Source organism: Halichoeres trimaculatus, unplaced genomic scaffold (assembly GCF_033239565.1).
Source record: "Halichoeres trimaculatus isolate MK-OKI-2021-1 unplaced genomic scaffold, fHalTri1.1 fHalTri1_scaffold_20, whole genome shotgun sequence".
Classification (NCBI taxonomy): Eukaryota; Metazoa; Chordata; class Actinopteri; order Labriformes; family Labridae; genus Halichoeres; species Halichoeres trimaculatus.
Window position 1 is genome coordinate 7,031,667 of NW_027437198.1, and position 25,480 is coordinate 7,057,146.

The window sequence follows — 25,480 nt, forward strand, 5'->3', positions numbered from 1 at the left end:
AATTATTGCACACACTGTTAAGGTTCTTTGACTTTGCTTAGAAGGAAACGTGGGATACATCCACATCCCTTAAGATGTTCTGAACCCACTGTTACACTTTTATCCAAAGCTATGCTGGAATTTATTCTTTACGTCTAAAACCATCACTTTGCTTTATTCCCCATTAAAACAACACCCCTGGACTTACATATGACAAGACTTTACACTTTGGATACTTCCGCACTGTTTTGCATGTAATGACAGTTCATTCTCCTTTTGTTTAAATACCGCTCCAGCCACAGAGCCGATAACTCCAGCCTGTGTCAAAATACTGTGCAATAGGCCAGTGGTAGGAGAGTTTTTTTAAGCTACACAGTAGTCCAGACACAAGCAGTGACATCAGTGCTGCACTGTATATACTGTATACCAAACTCTGTAGAGTATATAACAATGGGCTGTCTGGGGCTGGGGGCCCTGCAAGCTAGCTAGACTTATTATCACCAAATTAGGACTGATAATCCTGGATGCTGTCTCGGAGTAGGAGGGAGGGACTGAATTAGTGGGAGTTACAGAGCAAATAGTGCCCCTGCCCTTACTGTAGAGAAGAAGGTTGAAGTGGTATTACCCAAAAATGTAACCTTTGTGATTTCTGCTTCGACATTTTGGTGTCTAGCACATTGGTTAGAGCTTGCTTCCAAAGAATACTTCTTCTAGCATACAGTATGTGGTGCTTTTGATAGGAATCGAAAAAAAAAATTGGTGCCACTTAACTCTGTGCCCTCAAAGTCAAGAGCAAGGGTCTGCAACCTGTGGCTCTTGAGCCTCAAGCAGTTCTTTGACCCGTTTGCAGTGGCTCCTTATAGCTTTAAAAAAAAGATTATTGAAATAAATAGTTTTTATTTTTCTTACATATGGTATCGATGATTGAAGACATTGACAATAAATTAAATTATGCATTAACAATTTGTTGGACTTAATATGCAGCATATCTTGCAATTAAGTTTTCTTTTTTTTTTTAAATATTGCAATTTTTTTTTACCTTTCTGCAACTTTTTTATTTTTATTATTATTATTTTTACTTTTTTTTTTAATTTAGGAAAAATGTTTCTTGAAGTTTTTGCAATTTTTTTCAAAGAATTTTAATTACATTTTTTTTTATTGCAAATTTTGAATTTTTTTAAAGGGGAAGTTTTTTAAAATTGCAGTTTTTATTTTATGTTCCTTTCTTGGCAAATTTGTGACATTCTGGTAATTTCTTGAAATTTCAATTGTTTTGGAATTTTTGCAAATTTTTGCAAATTTTTTAAATTTCTTTTTTTGAACATTATGTAAATTTGTAAAAATTAAATAAAATAAAATAATTTTAAAACAAATCTAAAAAAAATAAAGTATTTTATTTTTAAGAAATATTTGCAAATTTTTAAAAAATGAAAAAAAGCTAAGACATCACATCTAAATTTTCACAAACACAAAAAACTTCTCATTTAAACTATTCACTAGTTTTTTTTTTTTTACTTTTTAGAGAATTCTACACACTTTTCTGTCTTTATTGTGGAGATAAAGTAGATTTTGTGGATCTGGACTGACTTTAATCCAAGTGAGCTGAGGAAATATGGTCCCTTTGAAAGCAAAGGTTGCAGACCCTTGGTCTAGAGGCTTCTACAGTTAAGGCTTAAACAACTTTAAAGAGGCAAAGAGAGCTTTCATGTGGTTGCACCTGAGGGAATATAAGAGCAGGGAGAAAATGGGAAAATACAGGCGAGCACTAAGAAAAAAAATTAAAGAAAATCAGTGCATTCAGCGCATACTGTCTGACCACTTCAGCATTTTACTGATGTGTAAAATCTTATGCCAGTGTTTGTGTTAAGGGATCAGCTAGAGATGTAACGAATCAAACCTCAATAATCGAAGCCAGATAAAGTCAATACTCTGAAAACTCAGCGAGCTTCTGCTGAACAATCACACATACCGTAAGAACATCAGTGGAGTTAGTTTTTATCCTTTAACACGAAACACATGGAGCAGAGTTCATCACTCCTTTGCACCACAGCTGCTTCTCCTGCTTTTTTTCTTCCTCAAAGCACAGCTGTTCATGTTTTGGTCGAGACATCCATCACAATATTACACATTATGCTGACATTTATTGTGTGAATTACTGTAGAATTATGGCTGAAACAGCCTCAGATTGATGTAGATATATGAAATGCTTCACAAAAATATTTTCTGGTACTTGCTTTGTTGTTATTACTCTCTGTTGGTAATTTGTGAGAGGAAAAAAACACCTGCATGAAGATAGAGAGATATTCATACCTTGCTGGATGACAGTCTCTCCTGCAATGTGGGTGACTGGGAACATGGCGTCAAATATGTCACTGCAGAAGAAGAAGAAAGAGAGAGAAGAGGAGGAAGAATGCAGTCAGTACCAGCAAACCTGCTTTTATGGTATTTCTCTGAGTTGTTAACTCATTCTCACATACACACACACAAGTATGTTGCATGGAAAAGTGGCACAGAGAAACAGAAAGAGGAGCCATCATCGCTGTGTAAACTCAGGTGCCAAAGCCAAACAGAAAGGCCTGAGGACTCTGGATTACCCACACAAAACACACCCACTTAAATGGGGACAATGCCGATTTCACAGACGTTATCCTCATTCAAACAAACACTTTCTACAGCTAAAACCACCAAAAAAAGAAACATAGAGGAGGAAATAGACGAAGAATCAAATCATGAGGCTCAAAACTTCCCTTTTGTTTTGTGTCACTGTGTTTTAATCGATTGCAACGACTGAACAACGTGATCAGAAGATGGTGCATTGAAAAGCTCCTGCAACTTTCTCTGCATTACACTCGCACTGCACCTCGGCTTAGACACGACTCTTTGTTGTTTCAGCACACGATCAAAGCCTTTATCTCGGAGTGTATCTCTGAAAAGCGGCGCTGAGAAAACAAACAAAACGAGGGCTGTGCCTAAGCACTTAATTTCTGTTTCAGCCCAGAAGGGAAAGCGCTGGTTAAATTCTTCCTAATCGGGCCGTTTAAATGCATGAAGCCTCTGCAGATTAAAGTTCCTCCGCCGAGATGTGTTGGGACAAGACAATCCTCCAGTATGCTTCCTCTCCTCCTCCCTGCATGTCTCTCACCTTCAGGGTATATTTATCTATCTAATCAGTTACATACCGCCTGTCTTATAGAGAAATATAGAAAAAACAATAAAAGGGGGTCAGGCATATCAAAGGCGTACGAGACCTGCTGAGTGAATGTGGGGCAGGTTGGAGCCTGTTCTAGGTTGTGTGTGTTTAAGACTGAATGTGTGTGTTTGAGTCTGTCTGAGGATATATTACAAGTGAAAACACACAAGTTTGTACTCAATGATGTGTGGGTGTTGAATATATCCACACGTATGACAGAACACTCACTATCTAACATAAATACATGAAAGGTCAACACAGTCAAACACACTTTTTGCACTTAACAGACATAAAAGAGCTTTAGATGAACTTCCCAGTAAAATAAAAGGAGGTGAACAGATGTTGAGGAGAGATCAGAGGATGTTGTTGAGTGGTTTGGAAGTGAACGGACCCTGTTGGTATTTGTTTATATGACGCAGAATAAAAAGCAGACCTAAGAAAGTGGATTTGGGCCAACTACACCCACAGGTACTAGTAGCAACGCAGCTGGGCATTGACTCACACATGCACTAGGACACGGTGCACGCACACATGCAAGAACTTTTCAAACTGCACAAAGCAAAGGCTAAAACATGCACAAGCACACTCTCATACATGGAAATAATGAATACACATTGGTTTATGCACGCAACTGTTGCACTCAGTTATGCATCTGGGCATGCAAACACACACAAATATGCCACATTAGAGCACATGCATTCCTGATGAAAACACACATTCTGGCTCTCTCGTGACACACAGTCTCAAAGTCTTTGATCACAATTAGTCAGGGCAACATCTGCAGGAGTGCCCTCACATCTGCGAACACCTGCACTCGACATGAGGCCTGTTTATTCAGAGAGCGTCGAGGCAGTCACTTTCAGTATGAGCGTAACTGCTAATGTGATGTTAGTGAAACTAATGACCTAAGAAGGTAAATGTGAAGGATTTATGCTCTGCAACGATTGAGTCGAACACTTCAGCGTTATCTACCTCAGGAGATGTGATGCTCCTGGCAGGATGACTTTTGTTTTGGAGCTGATGATGGTTTAATGATGATGACGCATTGCTCAGATGACACTGAGACATGCAGCCATAAAGAAAGGATCAAAGGCAAGAAAACCTGCGTTTGGGTAATTGCCCTTGACCACCTCTCTCTTTTCGTGCCCTGCCTCTCTTGCTGAATGCACCGCTGAGCACAACAAAGACACTTACGCAGGTAATTACTTCCCCTCGTCTCTACCTGTCTCTTTCCCTTTCTTCAGCCTTAACTTCCTCCCTGTCTGTCCTTGATAACTTTTCCCCTTCCTCTCCCCTCTCAATTACCCCTTTCTTCCCTCTAATTCCCCCACTGCCCCGCCCATTTCTCTCATCTCTTGGTCTTTCGCCCCCTCCCTGCGTGTCCCAGACGGGGTGATTGATCGTGTCCTTTCTGCTACCTGTAGCCCCTCTGACCTTTTGGAAAAGCAGAGGACTCCTCAACTCTAACAATGGATGTGCTGTTCTGGAAGACACAGACAGAGAAACCATGCAGACTGTTGAGGAGCTACCAAGTTCACCATCACCTGGGGAAGAACGGAGACAGAGCTGAATGGTGACAATCCTGCAGAACATCTGTGCAACTGTCTTTACACAGAGTCTGACTATTTCTCCACAGTATCATAACAAAACTGGGTGCAAAAGAAGCATCAGTGCATGATTGATGTTTCAAATTGACATTGCTGATCCTGATAACTTCAGGATTTTTAGTGCACATGCTCAGTGCCTTTCCAGATTATGTATAATGCAAAAAAAAAAAAAAAACTAACTCAAAAAGCACTCAGAGAGCGCAGACCTCCACCAAGCATATTGTGATTGTCACCAACACTTAAGTCCGACTTTAATGTTATACTCCCTTTCAGCAGACTGTCTGATACAATTTGGTGTTAGTTGCAGGTTTTTACAATAATTTGTTACCTGACAGTGTTGAAAATCATGATGACCCAGTACATGTTTCATATGCCAGATCTTAGTGTCCAGAATATTGCCAGGATGTCAGGGTGTCCGGGGGGTCATAAAAAGTATCAAAAGTTGATAAATCAGTTGTGGGAAAATTAAAGCCCTTAAAAAGTATTAAAAAGTCTAAATCCTGATGCTATGAGGTATTAAATTTTATTGGCATTCAAGCTTTGATTCCAAAAGTATCCATGAATATTTATTGTCTTCCTTGCGACTGTTACAAACTAACCTGACATCCCAGACAGACAGCGCCATCTATCCGCCACGGAAATAGTCCATCTGGTTGGAAAATGTTTTCAGGGTCTGAACTTTCAATAATAACCGCACCTGGTGATTGGACGAACATTCTGCTCGTCACACTCATCACAGACCAGCGTGAGGATCTAGAAAAAGCTTTAGCATCTCAAAATATTTCTCTCTAGATCATGAAAGTTTCTCAAGCCTCCTGAGAAAATTTCTCAGACTTATGAGGACCTGTGATCTTGGATTCTTACGATTTAGAGAAAGCTTCCCCTGATCTCATTTGTTTTGGAACAAATTTTCTTTGTTCAAATCAACTTTTTACTGGATACAATGCGATGAGATAAGGTTTTTATCAATACAGTTATGTAGTGCTGTTGTTTGAGAAGTGACAACAAGCAAAGTTGTAATATTGTGAGGCACGGGCTATATGTAGCACTAGCAGCCCAACATATCTGCAGGCCAATGTGACAACAAACTCAGTTCGTACAGTAGTTTAGTAGCTGTCTGTATGTAACGGTGGTGGAAAGCAAATAACACAATCTCAAGCGCATGTCCTAAATTTTGACAATGATGAAATAAATTTTTGGTTTTTTTTCTGCAAGTTGGCCTTGTATAACTGCTGTTACTTTTTGTGGTAATGGGAATGTCAATTAATCTGCCTTTGGTTTCATTTATTCTTTCAAGCTTTATTCCTTCTCAGTTTACCAAATTTTTGTTAAAATGCAAACTACAACTGTTAAAGATTGGTTGCTGACAACAGCATTAAGTCGCAATAAGGTCTTAAGACTTTTTGAAAGGTTTTTTTAAAAAGTCTTAGAAGGGTATTAAATTTAACCTAAGGATTTCAGCATACGCCCTGGATCAGGATTGTACTTTTACATCTGTCAGAAATTATGGTGACCTTGTCTTGTATTGTTTTGCAAAGCAATTTGACCATCTATGTTGGAGTTATATACACATATGGTGAAAACAGCCCTATCTCACAATGGTAACGAATCCTTTAAAAAAGTCCTGGATCCTGATGGTAATTTGGATCACCTTCAAAATTTAATCACTTCTTCCTTATCCCATTTTGAACGGTTCCTGAAAATTTCATAAGATCTGTTTGTTAGTTTTTGAGTTATGTTGTTCACAGACAAACCTACTCTGTGAGGTAATAACCTGAGCAACTATAGTGGCATAAAGCAGTACATCTTGGTTTAATTGGATATTAAGTGGTTGCAAAAATTGTATATGCAGGGCGAATTAACATAAAATTGATTATGATCAGAAAGAAAGTACTTCTGTTGACTAAAAGCTTCAAGTTGAACAACAAAGTTATCATCTTAATGTGTGTTTATGTGGCAATCTCTCTAACTTGCACACAACACAGCAACAGCCTGCTATTGTTCTCAAACACCTATAAAAACTCAGCTAGCTCAGGGGATTTCAGTCATTAATGAAGTCAAATCAGGCCTGCTTGTGTGCAGCTGGTTTTTGCTTCTTGAAAACCTTTCTCTCCTCTTCTTTGTTTTTCTGTCTCCTTGTACACAGATGTTTATCTTCTCAACAGCAAACATCTTATCTCTCACATTACTGCCACCGTGCTATTAACACCAAAGGTTTCTTTCTTACTGTGCGGCATGCAGCCATGTCTTTGTGTGTCTTAATGGGCCGCAGAATGCTGAGTTACACAAGCCCTTAATGGGGAACTCATCCAGAATGTTCACTCGTCTGTGTGGAAGGGATTTTGCAATAATCAAAACAATCAACAACTGCACCGCATCCAGGAATGTCCCAGCTCTCCAAGTTGTGTCTTGGCAGTGATGTGCCACTGGTTTGGCTGGGAGGGTGTTCATGCCGTAAGTGCTTGAATGATTAATTTTCATTATCCCAGCTGATAGTAGTACGAATGATTATTCTGGGATATTAGAGAACAGAGGTCTTTGTTCAGCTTACTGAATTCATTGACAGCGTGGGGACACCAAATGTATATTACACGTGTTTAAGTCAGTCTTAAAGACCAGCAAAGGCAGGAGGGATATATGCGGATCATGAAGGGAAAAGTTGAACAGAAACCAACAGATGATCATCTTTGATGGAGTAGAAGTTGTATGAAAATCCACTGAGTTGAATGTGAGGTTCAAGTGAACTATCCAAGCATTAAGGAAGCTTAAAGTTAGGGTCTGCAGGATTTTCCTAAAAAAAAATGGAATGTCAGCCTTTACAGGAATGATCCTGCTCAATCGTCTCCTACAGGCCTCTATACATGTGTGTCAGTGTCTCTTTCTGCCTCAACCCCCTCCCCAACCCCCTCCTCTGCCTGTATGCTGATGTTTTGGTTGTCTAGGAACAATACTGGGCGGAGAGTAAGCGTGGTTACATCAGCCAATCACAGAGCGCCCAGTTTGCAAGTGACTTTGCATGTAGAGTAAGAAGCTAATCAGAGTAGCTACAATAGTGGATGTAGCACAAAGGAAGACAAACACAACCAAAGTGAAACAAAACAACAAACAGATAAAACTTTTTCCTTAAGAGTGAAGCCTGGCTCGACATTCACTCACTTTTGGGCATTTGGAAATCAGCATGGGACGAGATGGTGTGTCAAATACCAGAGATTAGCTTGTGTTCACATGCTAAGTCAGGTGTACGGCTCCTGAATCTCTTCCACATATAAGGCATATTGGAGGCAGAGGGTGTGGGCTGCCGCTGGCACTGAGCCAAGGAGGAGACGCCCAGTTTGAATGTTGTGTTTACGAACAAGTAAAGAAAATTTCTGCAGGCCCTACCTTTAAGATGTGCATCTCATGTACAAGTAATTATATTCACAACACAGTTTTGTTAAGTTTATTGGAGAAGAATTTTAAATCTAAATTTGTAATGGGTTGTTATACAGATTACATCACCAACTATTTAAAATAGTCACTAATAACAACATTAAATCTGTTTCATTCTTTTTACGTTTCGCCCACTAATAACAACCAACAGATGAACTCTATCTCATCAGCTGCACCAAATGTTAGCAAGTCAGGACTTCCGCCACCGGGACCCTTCTACTAGAGACCCTCACTGTTGTACTTTATGAAGAAAGTAGTCTGAAATTGTTTTGTGGACTATGTTAGGTCATCCCTGTAGAGGCATAATCTGGGTGGCAGCTCGAAAGCTTGTGTTTATTTTTCAGCATTATGGTCCCCACCTCATGGGAACTTGTGCATCCCCATATCATTGTGGATGCTGGCTTTTGAACAGTGCACTGAAAAGTCGGGTGTCTCGTCTCTTCTGTTGGTATATGTATGGCTGATGGTTACAGTTATGGTTGTAGCAACAACTTGTGTTTAAATTGACAATGGTTTATGGAGGTTATCTGTAGCTCATGCAGTGACTTCCACTACAGAGTCATGTCTGTTCCAGAGATGCAACTCTGTCTTGTTACTTTCTGTACGCAGAATTTTCCAGATCCTCTGAATCATTTATGATACATTCTACTGTAGATGATGAAATCCCTGAACTCTGCAATTTCACACACAGGAGCGTTATTCTCAGAACACTGAACAATTTTTCAATATTCCTTCTAGTCTGCTTACAATTAAAAGCTCTTTAAATTCTCCAAAGATGCACACTCTGAACAACACAACCAAAGTGGTAGGTCTCCATGAAAAACACATATGAGTGAACAGCCTTCTGTTTGGCTGCCAGCTGAAGGATCTTGATTAGTCAGCAGAAACAGAGAGTAGTGTTTCAGTGATGATGTTAGGTAAACTGAATTGTTTACTCGCCTGTTGCATGACTCACTGTGGGCAGATCACAGTAAGAGGGGAAAACAGCTTTATGAGGCTGACTAAGTGATGTAAAGTTAAAAGTTTAAAGTGGAGCTAAACAGAACAAAGTTACTCACATGGGACAACCAACCCTCCCAACTGAGCTTTACTGTGAACACACACTGTTGTTTCTGACCACAACATGATATAAACTGGCACGTGTTGTCTGGTACACACACCAGTGAACTCAGATGTATAACATTCACATTAGGCAACAGTGTGAGACAGTGCAGAGAGGGGGGAGTCAGGGGGAGGTGAGGTAAGTATAATTATAAAGCGCTGAAGTCCTCATCGAAGATATTTATGACAAGAAAACTCTTGGCATGAGGCTCGGCTCTCCCAGGAGAGAGAAAATGGAGGGATTAGGACATGTCAGCCACTGCTCACTTACCCACCGGCCTCTGAAATTAGAGAACATATTCCTAGTAGAGTGTCGTCCACTTTTAAAACTTAATAACAGAATTGGCAAGATATTAATCAAAACACAACAGCTAAAAATGATTTTAGGGAGTGTCTTTTGCTTGATGTCATTGTTTTTTATAGTTCATGATGGACATCCGTCCAGTTACTTACTTAAAGAAAAATGTGTTCATGGACTAATATCTTCAATTTATGAAATATGTTACATATTTCATTTCTTACACATAAAATACCCAAAGTATGTTTTCAAGACGAAAGGAAGGATAATTACATATAGCTTGTTTCCATGTGTACGATTAAACTGAATCTACACAAACATACAATAAAAATACAAGAAAGCACTCACTTTTTGACCTTTCTGCAAATTTTTTGAAAATTTTTGATAATTTTTTCAAATTTAGAAAAAAAAAAGTATTTTTGAAGTTTTCGCAAATTTTTGCAAATTACTTTAATTCCAGGTGTTAAAAAAAAATCAAATTTCTGAAAAGTTTTGAAAATGTGGGAAGTTATTTAAATTGCAGTTTTTATTTTATGTTTTTTTTCTTGGCAAATTTATAATATTATGGCATTTTTTGAAGTTTCAATTTTTATTATTTTTTCCATTTTTTGCACATTTCTTAGATTTCTTTTTTATTTATTTTTTCTATATTAGAAACATTTTGTGAATTAATGATATTTTAAAAAGACTTGACACACAACACTTAAGTCCTACTTTAATGTTATACTCCCCTTTCAGCAGACTGTCTGCTGCAACCTGGCGTTAGTTGCAGATTTTTACAATAATTTCTTACCTGACAGTGTTGAAATTGATGATGACCCAGTAAATTTTTCATATTCCAGATCTTAGTATCCAGAATATTGCCAGGATCTGGATCATACTTTTATATCTGTCAGAAATTATGGTGACCTTGTCTTATTTTGTTTTGCAAAGTAATCCAACCATTTATTTTGGAGTTATATACACATATGGTGAAAACAGCCCTATGTCACAATGATAAAGAATCCTTTAAGTCCTGGATCCAGATGGTGATCCGGATCACCTCCAAGATTTAATCACTTCTTCCTTATCTCATTTTAAACATTTCCTGAAAATCTCATCAAGAACTGTTTGTTAGTTTTTGAGTTATGTTGTTCACAGACAATAACATAACCTCCTTGGCAGAGGTAATAATAATGCATGTACCTGTTTTTAGACAATTTTTTACGTGGATATATTAGATTTTATTCCTTCGGCATATCCCTGAGACAGACTGTACAGATCACTCTCAACCCTCTTAACTTTAAGCTAAGTTTGTCATAGGTTGTTTCCTTTTGCAGTCCAGTTTTTCTGGCAGATACACAGGGCTTAAACTCTTGAGAGAAGGAGCCGAATATTTCCCACACACTGTTGTTCATTTCTACCCATGTAGGCAGGATAAGCATACTCCGAATAGCTGAGAGTTTTAATCTGGCGCACACATTGCTGTCTGTAGCTCGTGGCTGTGCCATGGTTTTATATCAAATTTTGCGCGGATATGAAAAAATACCAAAGCAACATTCTGTTATACCCGCTGCACACGTTGAATATTTCTCCTTTGTTCCACTTTGAAAACATGGGAGGTTGAGCTTCTGTCAGCTCCTTCTTGCAGATATACCTGGCCTATACTCAATATGAGAGCAACCACGCAGAGTGAAGTGGTTCTGGGGTTAAAGAGGTGCGTATAACAGTTTATGGCCGGTGGCAAAGACCACTTACAGATTGTCAGTGAAGTGGGAAGAGAAGGGAGGCCAAAGCTGAGAGAGGAGAAAGAAAAGTGTCCTTTTTTAAAACTGCTCCTGGCTTCAGTTCTCAGCCTTCAAACTTCAGCTCTGATAAACATCATAAGCTCCAGAACACACTCATTTGCAGAGGTCTGTTGAAATGTGAAAACTTTTTAAACCCTTCCTTAAATTTGAAAGTGCGGTGGATATTTCTGTCTCAGAGGTCTAATGGGGGTAATGTTTGCTCACATGGAGGTCTGAGGAGATTTGTAAGAGAACACTGTGATTAAATAGTGGGAGTTATATTTAAAACCAGTAGAGGGCAAGGAGCACACTGTGTTAAACTGACACACCTGGTCATGGTGGGTTTATAAGCAGCGTAAACCTGCATGCATCCTGTTACCTCAAGTGTAGACGTGCGTCTCTCAATCTGTGTGCACTGCAGCACCAAAGCCTCTGTGAGCTGCTGCAGAAAAGTGTTACTTATAATAGAGACACAGCAACAGACAAAGAGACATGATTTCACTTCTGCTTGTACACAAACAAACGAAGCCACACACACTCTCACCACGTGCTTAATTAAAGATTTTGTTTACTTTTACAACGTCTGCCTCAAGTTTTCACAGCAGCAGTGATAATGATGCAGAGTCTGTATACAAACGCTCATTCCTCGGCTGTGACTTCTACTAGGAAAATACCCATTCAACACACACTCACACACACATAATGGCATCCTGAGGGCAGGAGGCAGAGTAGCTTGGCAGTAACAGACAAGAAAATGAGTTAGAGACAGAGAGGGAGGGGTGAAAGGAGAATCTGAGGAAACAAGGGAACAAGGTGGACATCAGGAGCTACAGGGAAACACACTGCCCGGCCAAAAAAACAAAGTCACCACCTGGATTAAACTAAGCTAATAGCCTCCTATTGGATAATTACTGCATGGGTGATTATCTTTCAGCTGGCAACAAGTTATTTAACCCCAATTGGTGCAATGAGCTGCTTCTCATCTCTTCAACAACCATGGAGGAAGACACATCCCGTGTTTGTGGAAAAGATGTTAGTCTGTTTGAGAAGGGTCAAAACATCCAAGAAGATTGCAGAAAGGGCTACAGTTGGGTTAAGAACTGTCCCTCACATTATTAAAAACTGGAAGGATTAGGGATGGGTACCTTTCACATATGAAACGATACGGTACTGATGCCCGGTACCTGGCAATCGCTACCGGTACTCAACAGTACCAATTTTTGGTACTTTTTTGTGCTTATTTAAATCTAAAAATTTAAATTTAAATTTGTTTAATGTTTTTTTGGTTTTTCAATTTGACATATATATTCTTTAATATATAACCTTGTAATCCTGTGTTCATGTCCAGCATGGAAAATCACCCACTCTTCCACTCCCTCATAGTCACACAGATGCATTTAGGTACCTAAACATGGTACCTTTTGATTTTTCGTCAATCGGTACCAGGTACTTTTGACAGATTTCGGTCGGTACCTAAAAAATTACCTAATTCGGTACCCATCCCTAGGAAGGATAGTGGGGACCCATCATCTTCCAGAAAGAAATGTGACTGGAAAAACAACCCCTGAATGATCATGATCAGCAATCACTGAAATGTTTGGTGAAATCAAATGGAAGAAAAAACAGCAGTAGACCTCAGGGTTATGTTTAATAGTGAAAGTAAGAGAATTTCCACACACACACAATGAGAAGGGAACTCAAGAGATTGAGGCTGAACAGCTGTGTAGCCTTAAGAAAACCACTTATCAGTGAGGATAACCAGAAAAAAGGCTTCAATTTGCTCGAGAGCATAATGATTGGACTCTGGACCAATTGGAAGAAGGTCATGTGATCTGATGAGTCCAGATTGACCGTGTTCGAGAGTGATGGGCCATCAGGGTAAGAAGAGAGGCAGATAAAGTGATCACCCATCATGCCTAGCACCTGCTGTCCAAGCCTGTGGGGGCAGTGTTATGATCTGGGGTTGCTGCAGTTGGTCAAGTCTAGGTTCAGCAACAGTCTGTGCTCAAAGAATGAGGTCAGCTGACTACCTGAAGATACTGAATGACCAGGTTATTCCAACAATGGATGTTTTCTTCCCTGATGGCACTTAAATATTCCAAGATGAAAATACCAGGATTCATCAGGTTCAGATGTTGAAAGAGTGGTTCAGGGAGACATCATTTTCACACATGGATTAGCCCCCACAGAGTCCAGACCTTAACCCCATTGAGAATCTTTGGGTCAGACTCTACCATCATCAATTAAAGCTTATCGATTGCCACAGAAAATGCATGCCGTAATCAAAGCTAAAGGCTGTTCAACAAAATATTAGAGCGTGTGACCTTTTTTTTTGGTGGCAACTTTTTTTGGCTGGGCAGTGTATCCACAGTACACTTCAAAGGACAGGTCTCCCAGCAATGCTGAGGACAATAGCTCAAAAAGCCTGTAGCTGACGTGTTCCCTCCTTCCAATCTGTATCTTTAAAGATGGATAAATATAAACCCAGCAGAAGCCCTGGAAAACTTTTTCACCTGTGTGAATCCAGCATGACGAGGCATTTTAACAGGCCTACCTGATGATCCAACACACACCTCCTCCTGATGCAGCCATGATGTCAGCCACAAACCATCACAAACATGTCCAACCCTGCACTTTCTCTCTTTATTTTTCACAACCTTTCCTTCATTTGTATTCTTTTCTGTGAAATAACTTTCCCAAAACTTCTCTTTTTATGTTCTTCAAGGTGTTCAACTTTTTCACAACTTGGATTTTCACACCTCTCTAATCTGCTGTCTTTCTTGTTGCCGCGGGGCAGGAAAAAGCGAGCTCTTCCTGCACTCGAAAGGAAAGAGGGTCAGGCTCAATCAGGCGCTGACAGGACTAAGCCTCTTCCTCTCTGATGTGTCTACGGGCGACTTGTCACTGGAAAGAGAAAGAAAGCAGCAGACATGAAAACAGATTCTTTTTCTCACCCAGCACGCTGGCTTTAAAGAGATATTCCCCTGAATTTGCACAGATGTATAATCAAAGATAAAACAACCCCATACATTATATACGCCTGCCAAGAGCAGTGCCTTTCTCTATTTCCCTCCCTCCTTCTCTCAGACTTTTAAACACACACACACACACATTCCCTGACACATCCCTGAACATCACAAGACATGCCGCTGTCCTGCGGGCATGTCTTTTCCTCTCCCCTCATCTCCGCCCTCTCCTCCCTCCCTCATTCCCACCTCACAGAAGACAAGCTTTGGAACAAGATAAGCGTTTGGGAAGCAGATCAGGTCGCAAATTGTCTTTTGTTGGTGTTTAAACCTGAGAGGTGTTTACACTGCATATTATACGTGCATGCTCAAACACATGAATACAGTAAAGACGCGGAAACCGAGACAGAGAGGAAACTCTTTAAATGCCTGAGGAAGAGGGAGGGCGGGATGAGTGGATGACTTGATGGAAAAGAAAAAAGGTGAGGAACCAGGTATCCAGAGCTGAAGTGCTTAAGGCGAAAACTGTACACTGCACTTGTGTATGTGAGTGTGTGTGTCAACAACCAGGGTTCTGGGCAGTGAGGTAATAGGTGCAAAGGGTGCATGGAAGAGGAAAGAAATAGTTGACATTCAATAACTGACATCTGACTGACGTAAGGCCTCCCCTGCTGTAAACTGATTTATCAAAAACAAAGGTGTGCAGACTGAAGAGTGCACTGTCCCAACCCACTCCCACAGAAAAAAATCCTGTCCTGTCCTGGTAAAATGACATTTTCATCCCGCTCCCATTTTTTATCCTTCTTTTAGTTTTTAGGCAATACATTGATTTGATTTGATTTTCTCCCCATTCTTTTTTAGCTTACTTTGCAACAGGTAAAGATCATCTGTGACAAAAAAAATTAGAGCCAAAATTTGCCTCAATCCAAACAAAAATGGCTACCTTAGTGTAAAAAACCCAAACATATGAAGTTTTATTTTACTTATTTACCATTGACAACACTTTTATGTTTTAACTGCTCTAAAAAAAAATGAACAAGCAAGAGAGCTGTCCATTTCTGTTTGCTATTAACAGATCAGTCCTAATTTCTTACTCTGCTTTACCCAGTTTTTAGCACATCGGATTCTACACCAGTGACTACTCACCCCTTTGCTGTTCTTTTTTGAATTCCTATGGAAGACAGTGGCCGGGAGCACTGTTGGCTTTTGGGAAGTGAAGTTCTTTTCACTTGCGTTACAGTGTAGGCTTATTGGAAATAAACAACAAAATGGCAGCACATGTCACATATTATTCATTCATTCATTTTTTGAACCGCTTATGCTGTGCAGAGTCGTGGGTGGCTGGAGCCTATCCCAGCTGTCATTGGGTGAAAGATGGGGTACACCCTGGACTGGTCGCCAGCCAATCACAGGACTGACACAGGGACAGACAACCATTTACCCACACACTCACACCTATGGACAATTTAGAGTGCTTGATTAACCTGGTGAGCATGTTTTTGGACTGTGAGAGGGAGCCGGAGGACCCAGAGAGAAACCAGGGAGAACAGGCAAACTCCACACAGAAAGGCCCACCTGCCAAACTGGGAATCAAACTGGTGACCTTCTTGCTGTGAGGCTGCAGCACTAACCATTGCGCTGTGCAGCCCATGTTATATTTTATCCAACTTTTTATCCTGTACCATCCCAATCCGGTGATTATTAGTAAAGTTGACCCCTATCCCACGGGAATCCGGCAATGTCAGCCTCAAGTGTGGACCTGGACAACATCAATCAGCCAACTAGTATCTTCATCCTCAAGGAATGAAGAACGTTAAATTAAGGACGCGGTCACACTGGCCAACCGTGACGTGCCTAAGCACGCTTCAGCCCTAAAGCACGTTTGAAATGGCCAGTGTGACTGCAACCATGCCGTGCTCAAGCACAATTCGCTTCCGTGCTTTGGCACGCTTCAGAGAGGTGGGCTTCGGCATGGTTTACTTCATGCACGAGCACAAGCACGCGGACAGCGCGTGCGATCCATGACATATAATCACCGCGAGCGCATCTCTCGACAATCATTTTAAACAAAGCAGGGATGTTACAGGGCTGTGTCGGGCGAAAACGACTTAATATAAGTCCAAAAGTCTCTAAAGTTGTAGCAGTGCTCTCTGTGTCTCATTTTGCTGACTCTGATGAGATCACACTTCATGTTAACAGACGCTTCACAATGACGTTGGCGATCCATGCGCGTGTCTGATACCCGCTTAAGTCTGGTTCATATTGAGCTGGCTGTACTCTCCAGCTTGGGGACAGCACTGCAGGGGGGCAATCATGTCTAAGCACGGCACGGTTTGGATGGCCAGTATGACCGTGCCTTAATACTGGTGTTTTGGGCTGAACGATTTTGAAAATATTCTTATTGCGATTTTTGGACCAATATTGCGATTGCGATTTAACATGCCATTTTTATTTATTTATTTATTCATTTATTGGGGGGGTATCTTTTGCATTATTCCCTCCACACAAGCAAAAAATCATTCTTTAGAATGACCAACATGACAAAAGATACTGTTAACATATACACTATCCTTTCCTGTAGGCCAGGCCTACATGTTATAATGAAATAAGATGGATTGATACATGAATTGATATGTATAATGCATCTTTATCTAACTATAACAATCACAGAAGAATACTGACTGTTTGATTTAACTTCAAGTCTTGTAGATGTGTAATATAATAATCATTAATTTCCTTAAATAAAATCAGAAAGAAACAAAGTACTGCAGAACAACAGGCCTGGTGTGAACAATGATATGAAGAATATATGTGAATCCCTTGTTTAATGAATCTTATTAAATAAAGTTCAGAAAGACAAATTCCACCAACCCTGTTGTGTGGCCATTAATAAATAAATAAATAAATGAATGAAAAATGTAAATAAGACCAAACCCCACTGATCTCTCATTAGGAATGAAACCCAAACTAAAGCTCTAAAATATAAACAAAGTTTTGGCTCAACTCCTGAAATATGTAAACATGTGGATTTTACTCTTCAAATGCACTTTTTTTCAATTGCAGACTTTGCGATTTGAAAATGGGATTCTATTACATTGCGATGTCGGTTTGAATTCGATTAATTGTTTATCCCTACTGATATCAAATCAGATCAGTATCAGCGTCCAACGGTACCAAAGCAAAAGTGTTGATATTGTTGTTGGGAATTTATATGCATTACCCTTTCACTTTAACAGAATTCAATAGCGTTAATGCAAAATATGCTCAAGGGTTGCTATGTGCATGTTTTTGCTTGTCTAATCCAGCATAATTTTTGCTTTGCATGAATTCAGTAAGAACATAAATGCTAAGAACAAAAACCACCAAAAGTATCATACAGGCAGCATCATGCTATCACAGACTTTTATCTGAAAACTCTAGATCAAAGTGTTACCTCTATTTTAAGTTTGTCTAGCACGACAGAAACGGACCAATCACCTCTTATCCAAGTAAAACTTGACCAGAGTGACACAACGAACCAACAAGGAGGTCATGGGAGAATTAACACGCTATAACTAGACTGTTGTCTGTGCCCGTGCACTGGAACCTATCACAGAAGCATAGACAAAGCAGACGGGATGTATACAATGGGAGGCCATGGGCCAACCAGAGCTATTCTGTAGGGTGCCGGGCTGCTCTGTCCTCTGCTAATGTGCTAGTGGTCAGTGTGTGGGTTGTACTGTGTTGGCCTGGCTGAGCTACAAAAGCACTGAAGGGTTGCCGGAACATCATGTCCTCACAGCAGGGGCAAACCCTGGCTAGGAAGTCATTATCATGCCCATTTGCACATTTAGCCTACATATTCATTCGCATGAAAGCAAACGTGACATTGTCCACGATTGCAAACGCCCTGAGTCACTCCTGGCCAATGTGCAGGAACACATGTCTCAGCGTTAATGTGTTCTCATAGATTTCTGATGAACTGGCATCGCTTGAGTTTCCCTCTATCAGCAGCTGACGTGTGTCTGAGGCCTATTCAGAACGGAAAAGAGGTGATTCACTACTTTTCCCTCTGCAGGTATTATTTCTAACTACTGTTTGGATACACTGGGTAAGGCCAGGTTTGCTGTTGTCTTCCTGTTTATTGTACAAAAACTATGCATGTGCACAGAAGGAAAACTACTTCTTTATGCAATCAGTCTTGCACATAAGTACCTGTGCACCCTTGCATGAGCAGGAAAACATGTTTACACATGTGCTCTCGTATGCAAATGCTAACACTGATGGCATAAGCAGCTGAAAAGGCAGGGATGAGTCATGGCTTGCTGTATTTCTTTCCTGCACGGACTCTGGGGTACATTTTGGAGGGAGTACAATGTTCTGAGTGGACTCCAGACCTTCACACTATAACATGACTCACTGCTTTCTGAAAAACTGGATGAAGTGAAGGACGGAGAAAGATGTCAGGGGCGGGAGAGGCAGCAGGGGACAGGTTGAAGCACAACAGAGGGTACGAGAGAGGACAAAAGTTTCCAGATAACTGTGTTGGTGCGTTCACTGAAGTGATTTGAGGTTGGTATGAACTTCCCATAAAGTGATACATTTGTGTGCATGCCCTGTGGTTAGCATGGGTGCAGAGGTGAAGCTGTCTGAGTGTGCTGGGGGAGGTGAGTCTGCTGCTGCTGCTGCTGCTGCTGCTGCTGGCCTGTTAGTCCTCTGTGAGCTGGATGGTGGTGGGGATGGTCGAGGTTCAGTCAGGCCTGCAGCTCTCCTGTGGAGAGTGACCTCATCGCCTGGCCCCTGGCATTGTGGCAGCAGCACAAAGCCATGCAGGAGACAGAGAAAGAAGACTACACATGAATGTGGGGGAGGGACTGGATGCGAGCATAGATGTTGACGTGAATGAGCCTGCATGTGACTGCGAAGGAGAGGAGGACAGGAAGAGAAAAAGCAAAAGAAAGAAGAGGAAGAAGACGGGGACCACCAGGCTCACAGGAAGAAGAGGGATGAGGACACGCAGACAGGAAACACCGACACAAACAAAAAAAAAGACCAAACGACACAGAAGCAGATGATTTGTTTGAATTGCAGACTGCTGCTGTTGCATGGCGAACCATAAAAAACAAATCACAGCCAAACATCTCCTCCACTCTTCCACCTGAGCACACAGAGCAATGGGCTTCCTAGAGAGTGGAATAACGTGCACAAATAACCGTAAACCAAACACACACACACACACACACACACACACACACACACGGGGCAGACACTACAGGATACTTCCTGAGCAGTCATTCCAAAATCACCAGAAAAGAGATTTAGTTTGGTGAAACACAATCAAGCATCTCCCACCATTCAGTGCCTCTGTTTCCTGGGAGGAGGAACATTAAACAAGTATCCAAACATGTTTCTCCTCATAAACCGCTATCTTAAAAATTAACACTCATTTTTTGGTGTATATCTGACAACATTACATGAGACAGCACATCTGACTCTCAGGCAGTCACTCATGACATAGTTAATATCTGTATTATCTGTGTGCGTGGCAAAAACACCCCCTAGGGGCTGCTGTGTGGTAACAACACACTCACAGGGTCGCTGTGTTCATGTGCACAAGAAAAAACTGAATCTTATCAAGTGTTTTGTCTTATTTTAAGTAAAAAAAATATTTTTATTCTTGATATGAGCCACATTTTCTGACTGGTCCAGAAAAATTCTTTTGTTTCAATTTATTTAAAGACATAAATGAGGTCAAAATTGCTTGTAACAAGTTAAAAAATCTGGCAATGGAGAAGGAAAAAATTGCAAAAAAAATCACTTGAAACTACAATGATGTCTCAATCCAAAAATTTTTTCTTTTGTACCATTTGCTTTTTTTTTTACTTGTTACAAGTAATTCAGGTCTCAATTTTGTCTTTAAACAACTTTAAATAATACCTGGTCAGGTGAATGTGGCTCATATTAAGTCTAAAAGAAGACATTTTTTACTCAAAATAAGACGAAAACACTTCATAAGATTTAAGTTTTTTGTAGTGTGAATGTTGATGGAGATTAAAGCTGTTTTTTTAAGAAACAGGATTGAATGTATTCAGCGCGACCTACAGCTCAAATTCCACATCTGTGAGGAGCCTAATTGGACAGAAATAATGTGCTGCTGCAAGTTGCATCCTCCTTGTCATATCATTAATATTTTTTTTTTCTCTCTTATTCTTGTTTTATTTTGATTGCATTATATTTTATTAATTATTTTATTTTATTTAATTTTTTACTGCATTAAATTTTATTTATTAATTAATTTATTGTATTTTTTACTGCATTAAATTTTATTTATTAATTAATTTTTTTATTGCATTATATTTATTAATTAATTAATTTTATTTTTTATTATTACTTTATTTTATTTTATTTTTTTAAGTTAATGTATTTGTGTATGTACAGTTGTGTTGTGTGTGTATTGGTGTATCCATGTATGTAAGAACATGTATATATGTGTGCAGGTTTATGTGTGTATGTGGATGTGCCGATACATCATACCATGAATGCGTGAGCAGATGCATATATTTATATCGTTTATTTATTTTTGTATTTGTGTGCAACAAAGGAAAAAAACCCAATAAAGAGAAGTTAAAAAAAAAAAGAAATAACGTGTTGCATCCTTTTCTTTTTCCCTTCCCACAAGGTTTCAAACATGTTTTTACCATAGCGTGGTGGAACGTGAGACGGGTTGGTTCTCTCCCGCGCAGTTTGAGTGTCTTTCACTTCGTTTGTGTTTGTTTGAGTGACTTTTCTGTCACTACCTCATTTAAATGTTGTTGTTCTTTGCACCTCTTCAAGGCAACACACACACACACACACACACACACACACACAAAAGAGAACTGGTACACTAAAGATGTTCTCCGTCCATCGGCAGGGCCTAGCGGGGAAGGTGCAGAGGTCAGAGTTTAGAGGTCAGAGGTCAACTAATCGGTCACTTCATCAACTCATTACTCAGCTTGTTAATTAGAGGATTAAAGCAGGCAGGGTGAGGTAACCACATCTCTCCAAGCCTGCACTGATTGTTTTCTTTGCTTTTGCATTTAAGCTGCAAAATGTGATACTGATTGGGCTTCGGAGGTAATAACATAAAAACGCTGATGAGTGTTTTGAGTTTTCTCTCTACGTCTCAAAGTGTGTTTGCTTGATTTACAGTCAGGTCCTGACCTCAGCAGGTTTAACAACTCTTTACACCAGAAGGAAATGTCATTTCTAACACCACACGCTCTGCCAGGACATCCAAAGGAATGGGATAAACAGGGCTTCCTCAGGTCTGCCAGACTATTTCTGTGCTAACACGGGGAGCAGGGCTTCTCCTGTCTGTGCTTTCCCAGGAGGCTGTTTTGTGGCAGGAGGGCATTACGCTAATGCAGGAGAGGAGAACATGATGAGCTTAAAAATCTGTTTGTGTCGAGGGAAAAACAAAAACACTTCAGATAGATTTCCCAGAGGCCCCTTCTTCCCTAATAAATCTCTCTTTATCTGTGACCTCCTGCTTCTCTCCTCCTTCTTCTTCTGTCCATCTTTGCTCTGTTTAGCTAATGAGGTATGAGATCAAGTCACAGGTAGGTGTGTGGAAATTAGGGCTGCAGCTATTGAATATTTTAGTATTCGAGTATTCTACTGAAAATCCCATCGATTAATCGAGTAATCGGATAAAATACATTTTTGTTTAGTTAAAGAGCAGTTATTTTTCAAATGAAAATTTTCTCTTTAAGAAATAGAATTTTCTGATACAGCATATCAATAAGAGCACTTGCTTTGGTAGCTCCAAAATTTGTAAACACACTTTGACACATTTTTTGTGCTTTGTACATCTCATCAAATGTTGCGGACCCAAATGGCACCCGTTTTGTAGAATGACCCATTAGTCTCCTAACTCCAGAAAAGAAGCTAGGTTTGTTGCTAGTTGCTATTTTGTATAAGAGGTAGCTTGAGGGGTCTGAAAACTCTCTTGATATGGCCTCAGCTCTATTTGAAATACCACTCTTTGATCCCTTTTAAAATCAAACGATTCCTCGAGGCGGAGAAAATCACTCGAGTATTTTTTGCAATCGAGTACCTCGAATAATTCGAGGAATCGTTTCAGCTCTAGTGGAAATGTTGACAAAAACAGGCCAACATGAACACTGCCGGCTCTGCTATGTGAAGTTTCACTTCTTATCTCTTCAGGAGAAGGTAAATGAGAAACACTCTCACAGAAAGAGCGGAAACAGTTTGTTTACAGAGGCGATAACGTTTCTCTGACTGTATTAAAAGATTGGTTCTCAATGGGCGTTTAACAAGTAGGAACAAGGGTGAGAGGACGGCATATCTGAGCTGAAAGCACACCTGGACAAACACACACACGTGTGCGTATGTGCAGGCTGTGAGGCTGACATATTTGCTGCTGTTACATACACAGTTTGAGTCTCTGTTCTCTGCTATCAAAATGCTCTCAGGATGAGATAAGGATTTCAGTTTATACAACAAACACTGTACGGTTACAGTATTGAGACAGGTGCTTATCGGCTGAGTGTAAGCAAAGCAGGGTCAGGATTGAGAAAATCAAACACCATTTCCTGGCTTATCTTTGTCCTCGTGTGTCTATTTGCACGACATATCATAATCAGGGCCCAATAAGCCAAACAGAACAGGTCCCTCCAGTGACCAGCTGGGGACAGAGGTGATGATGTCAGCTTTAAGACCAGCCAAAGTAAAAGAGTTAAACTGAAAAATATACTGTTCACTTGTGGCATTGATTCCTTTTTACCACACTCTTCAAAGATAAATCTTAGAAATGTATTTTTATAACGCTGCAGCAGCATGAAAGACGGCTTTGATCCCTCTTTTTCTGCAACCTCTTCAGCCAATAACTGCTCAACGAAAACAAGGCTTAGATGAGATCTGGAAGGCAAAATGTGTTGAGGTTTCCAGTCTGTGCAGCTGAGGAAAGATGGACTGCACACACACACACATACACACACACACACATACACACACGGCTGGTGGGGCTCAGAAACTCGGGGGCCATAAAGTTTGACATATGGAATGGTGTGTTAATCAAAGACTCCACACTCCCAGCTGGAGCAGCCGCACTGGGAACACAGGCTGACATGCATACTTCAGAACATCCCTCTGTGTGTGTGTGTGTGTGTGTGTGTGTGTGTGTGTGTGTGTGTGTGTGTGTGTGTGTGTGTGTGTGTGTGTGTTTCTCAGGGTACTGTAATCCCTTCAGTCCTTTGTAGTGATGGTGTGTCTTCCTATATGTGTGTTTTGTTCACCTTTGCACAACTCTTCCCTTTCAATCTCTAAAAAAACTACAAGGTATGAAGGATTCTTATTTTAGGCTTATTTGTTTGAAGAAAAATGAAATGTGCTACATCACGTGTCGCACTGAAAAGTTATGACGGTCAAAGGTAGTGAGCCGTCTTTCTTTCTCTAACCTTAGGTAAAGAAAAAAAAAGTATTCTGAGCGTGTTGTTTTATAGAAAACAAAGACCCCTTCTCTTTCCCTTTAATCCAATCCTCCCTTTACATTCTTTCATTCTCTGTCCAGAACACACGCATTGGTCTGCACATCTTTACATTCCTGACAATGGAAGCTGAGTAAGCAAACATCTGTACAAAACAGAAGAAGCACCTTCACTTATTCCCCTTGTCTTAGGACACCCTACTTGATCATTTCCTCATTTCATCCTGTATGTTTCATCCCCAGATTAGACACAGGTTCAGAGATCTGTTGAATTAGTCACTCCCATAGACACACACAGGCACAGCCATTGGCAGCAGTTTTGAGGGATTCTGGGAGAATCTGAGTGGAGCCAGGAGACAAAAATAGTACTGTTTTTTTTTTTTATTTCCAGAGTCTAATCACTTCTTGACCCTACCTTCCGACATATTTTACAAACCCCGAAAAAATACACAAGAGCAGCAGTTGTCAATCATCGTTAAACGTGACGTAAAACCTTGTTTTTAACCTCGTATAACTAATGAAAACGAAACTTTTCCAAAAAAAAAGAGGACTTAAATACAAAGCAGCAGAATGGTATCTTCAAATCACCACAGCAATCAGATGCTAGATATATTTTTACGAGGTGTATTAATTTTTTAAAGTTTGACCACAGCCCATCTAGAATGACTAGAGAGATGGATTTTTTTGACCTATACTGCAGCCAGCCACCAGGGGGAGCAGTTTTTGTGGTGACCTTACTTCAAGCTAAGCAAGATGACGTCCAATTTTTTTACATTCTATGGTCACTCTAGCTAGATTTCTACTAAACAAATGAGTGAGTTGAGGATTAAAAAGTTGGAGTTCATTCTACACACAAGGAAAAAGTGACGATTTAAACAGTGGTTCCCAGTAAGGGTGGGAGAAAAAAAAACAAAAATTGAGATTTTTTTTGTTTGACAATATCAAAATCGGGATTCTTGGTTAAAAAAACAAAAACTTTTTTTTTTTTTCAAACTTAAATTTGTCATTTCAGTCTTTGTTTATAAACTGGATTGGAAAAAAGTTACCACTTTTCTCCAGCAGAGGGTGAAATGTTTCTCTCTGACTCACGCAATGTGTATTTTATGGGAAAATTTGGCTCCGGATGTAGTCTGTAGACATTATCATCAATCATTTAACTTTTTAAAATGGTCTGGTGTTAAAAAGCAAACTAAAAATCCCCAAAATTGTAAATATCAATGAATTGCAATTTAAATTGACTCAGCACCCAAAAATAGTAATAAAATCAAATAGCGAGATTAGCGTATTGTCCCAGCCCCAGTTTTCAGAGTGGGAGCCAGTGATCTCTTGGAGCTTTTTTGTGGTTTCCAACATAACCGGTCTCTGGGGGTTATGGCTGAAAAGTTAGGGGACCACTGACAGACTTAAACCTTGACACCATAAGAAAGAGCATAATTAGGGATGGGTACCTCTCACATCTAAAACAATATGGTATCAATACCTGGTACCTGGCAATCAGTTTCCGTACTTCACAGTTCCAATTTTCAGTACTCTTGTTTGTTTATGTGGTTGTAAATATAAATTTGTTTAATAATGAAATCTCAAAGTTTTTCAATTCAACATATTTTCTCAGTATACAAACTTGCAATGCTGTGTTTATGTCCTGTGTGGAAAATCACCTCTTCATGTCCTTCAC

General features: G+C 40.0%; 1 protein-coding gene across 6 annotated transcripts in view; it reads right to left on the reverse strand.

Annotated features, from left to right (window-relative positions):
- prkar1b (protein kinase, cAMP-dependent, regulatory, type I, beta) overlaps window positions 1-25,480 on the reverse strand; it is a 111,932-nt gene that overhangs the window by 36,938 nt on the left and 49,514 nt on the right. For all 6 annotated transcript variants that reach the window (XM_074697090.1, XM_074697089.1, XM_074697091.1 and 3 more), the window contains one exon: window positions 2,290-2,351. In XM_074697090.1, the coding sequence (XP_074553191.1) occupies window positions 2,290-2,351 (62 nt within the window). The remainder of the gene's footprint in view (window positions 1-2,289; window positions 2,352-25,480) is intronic.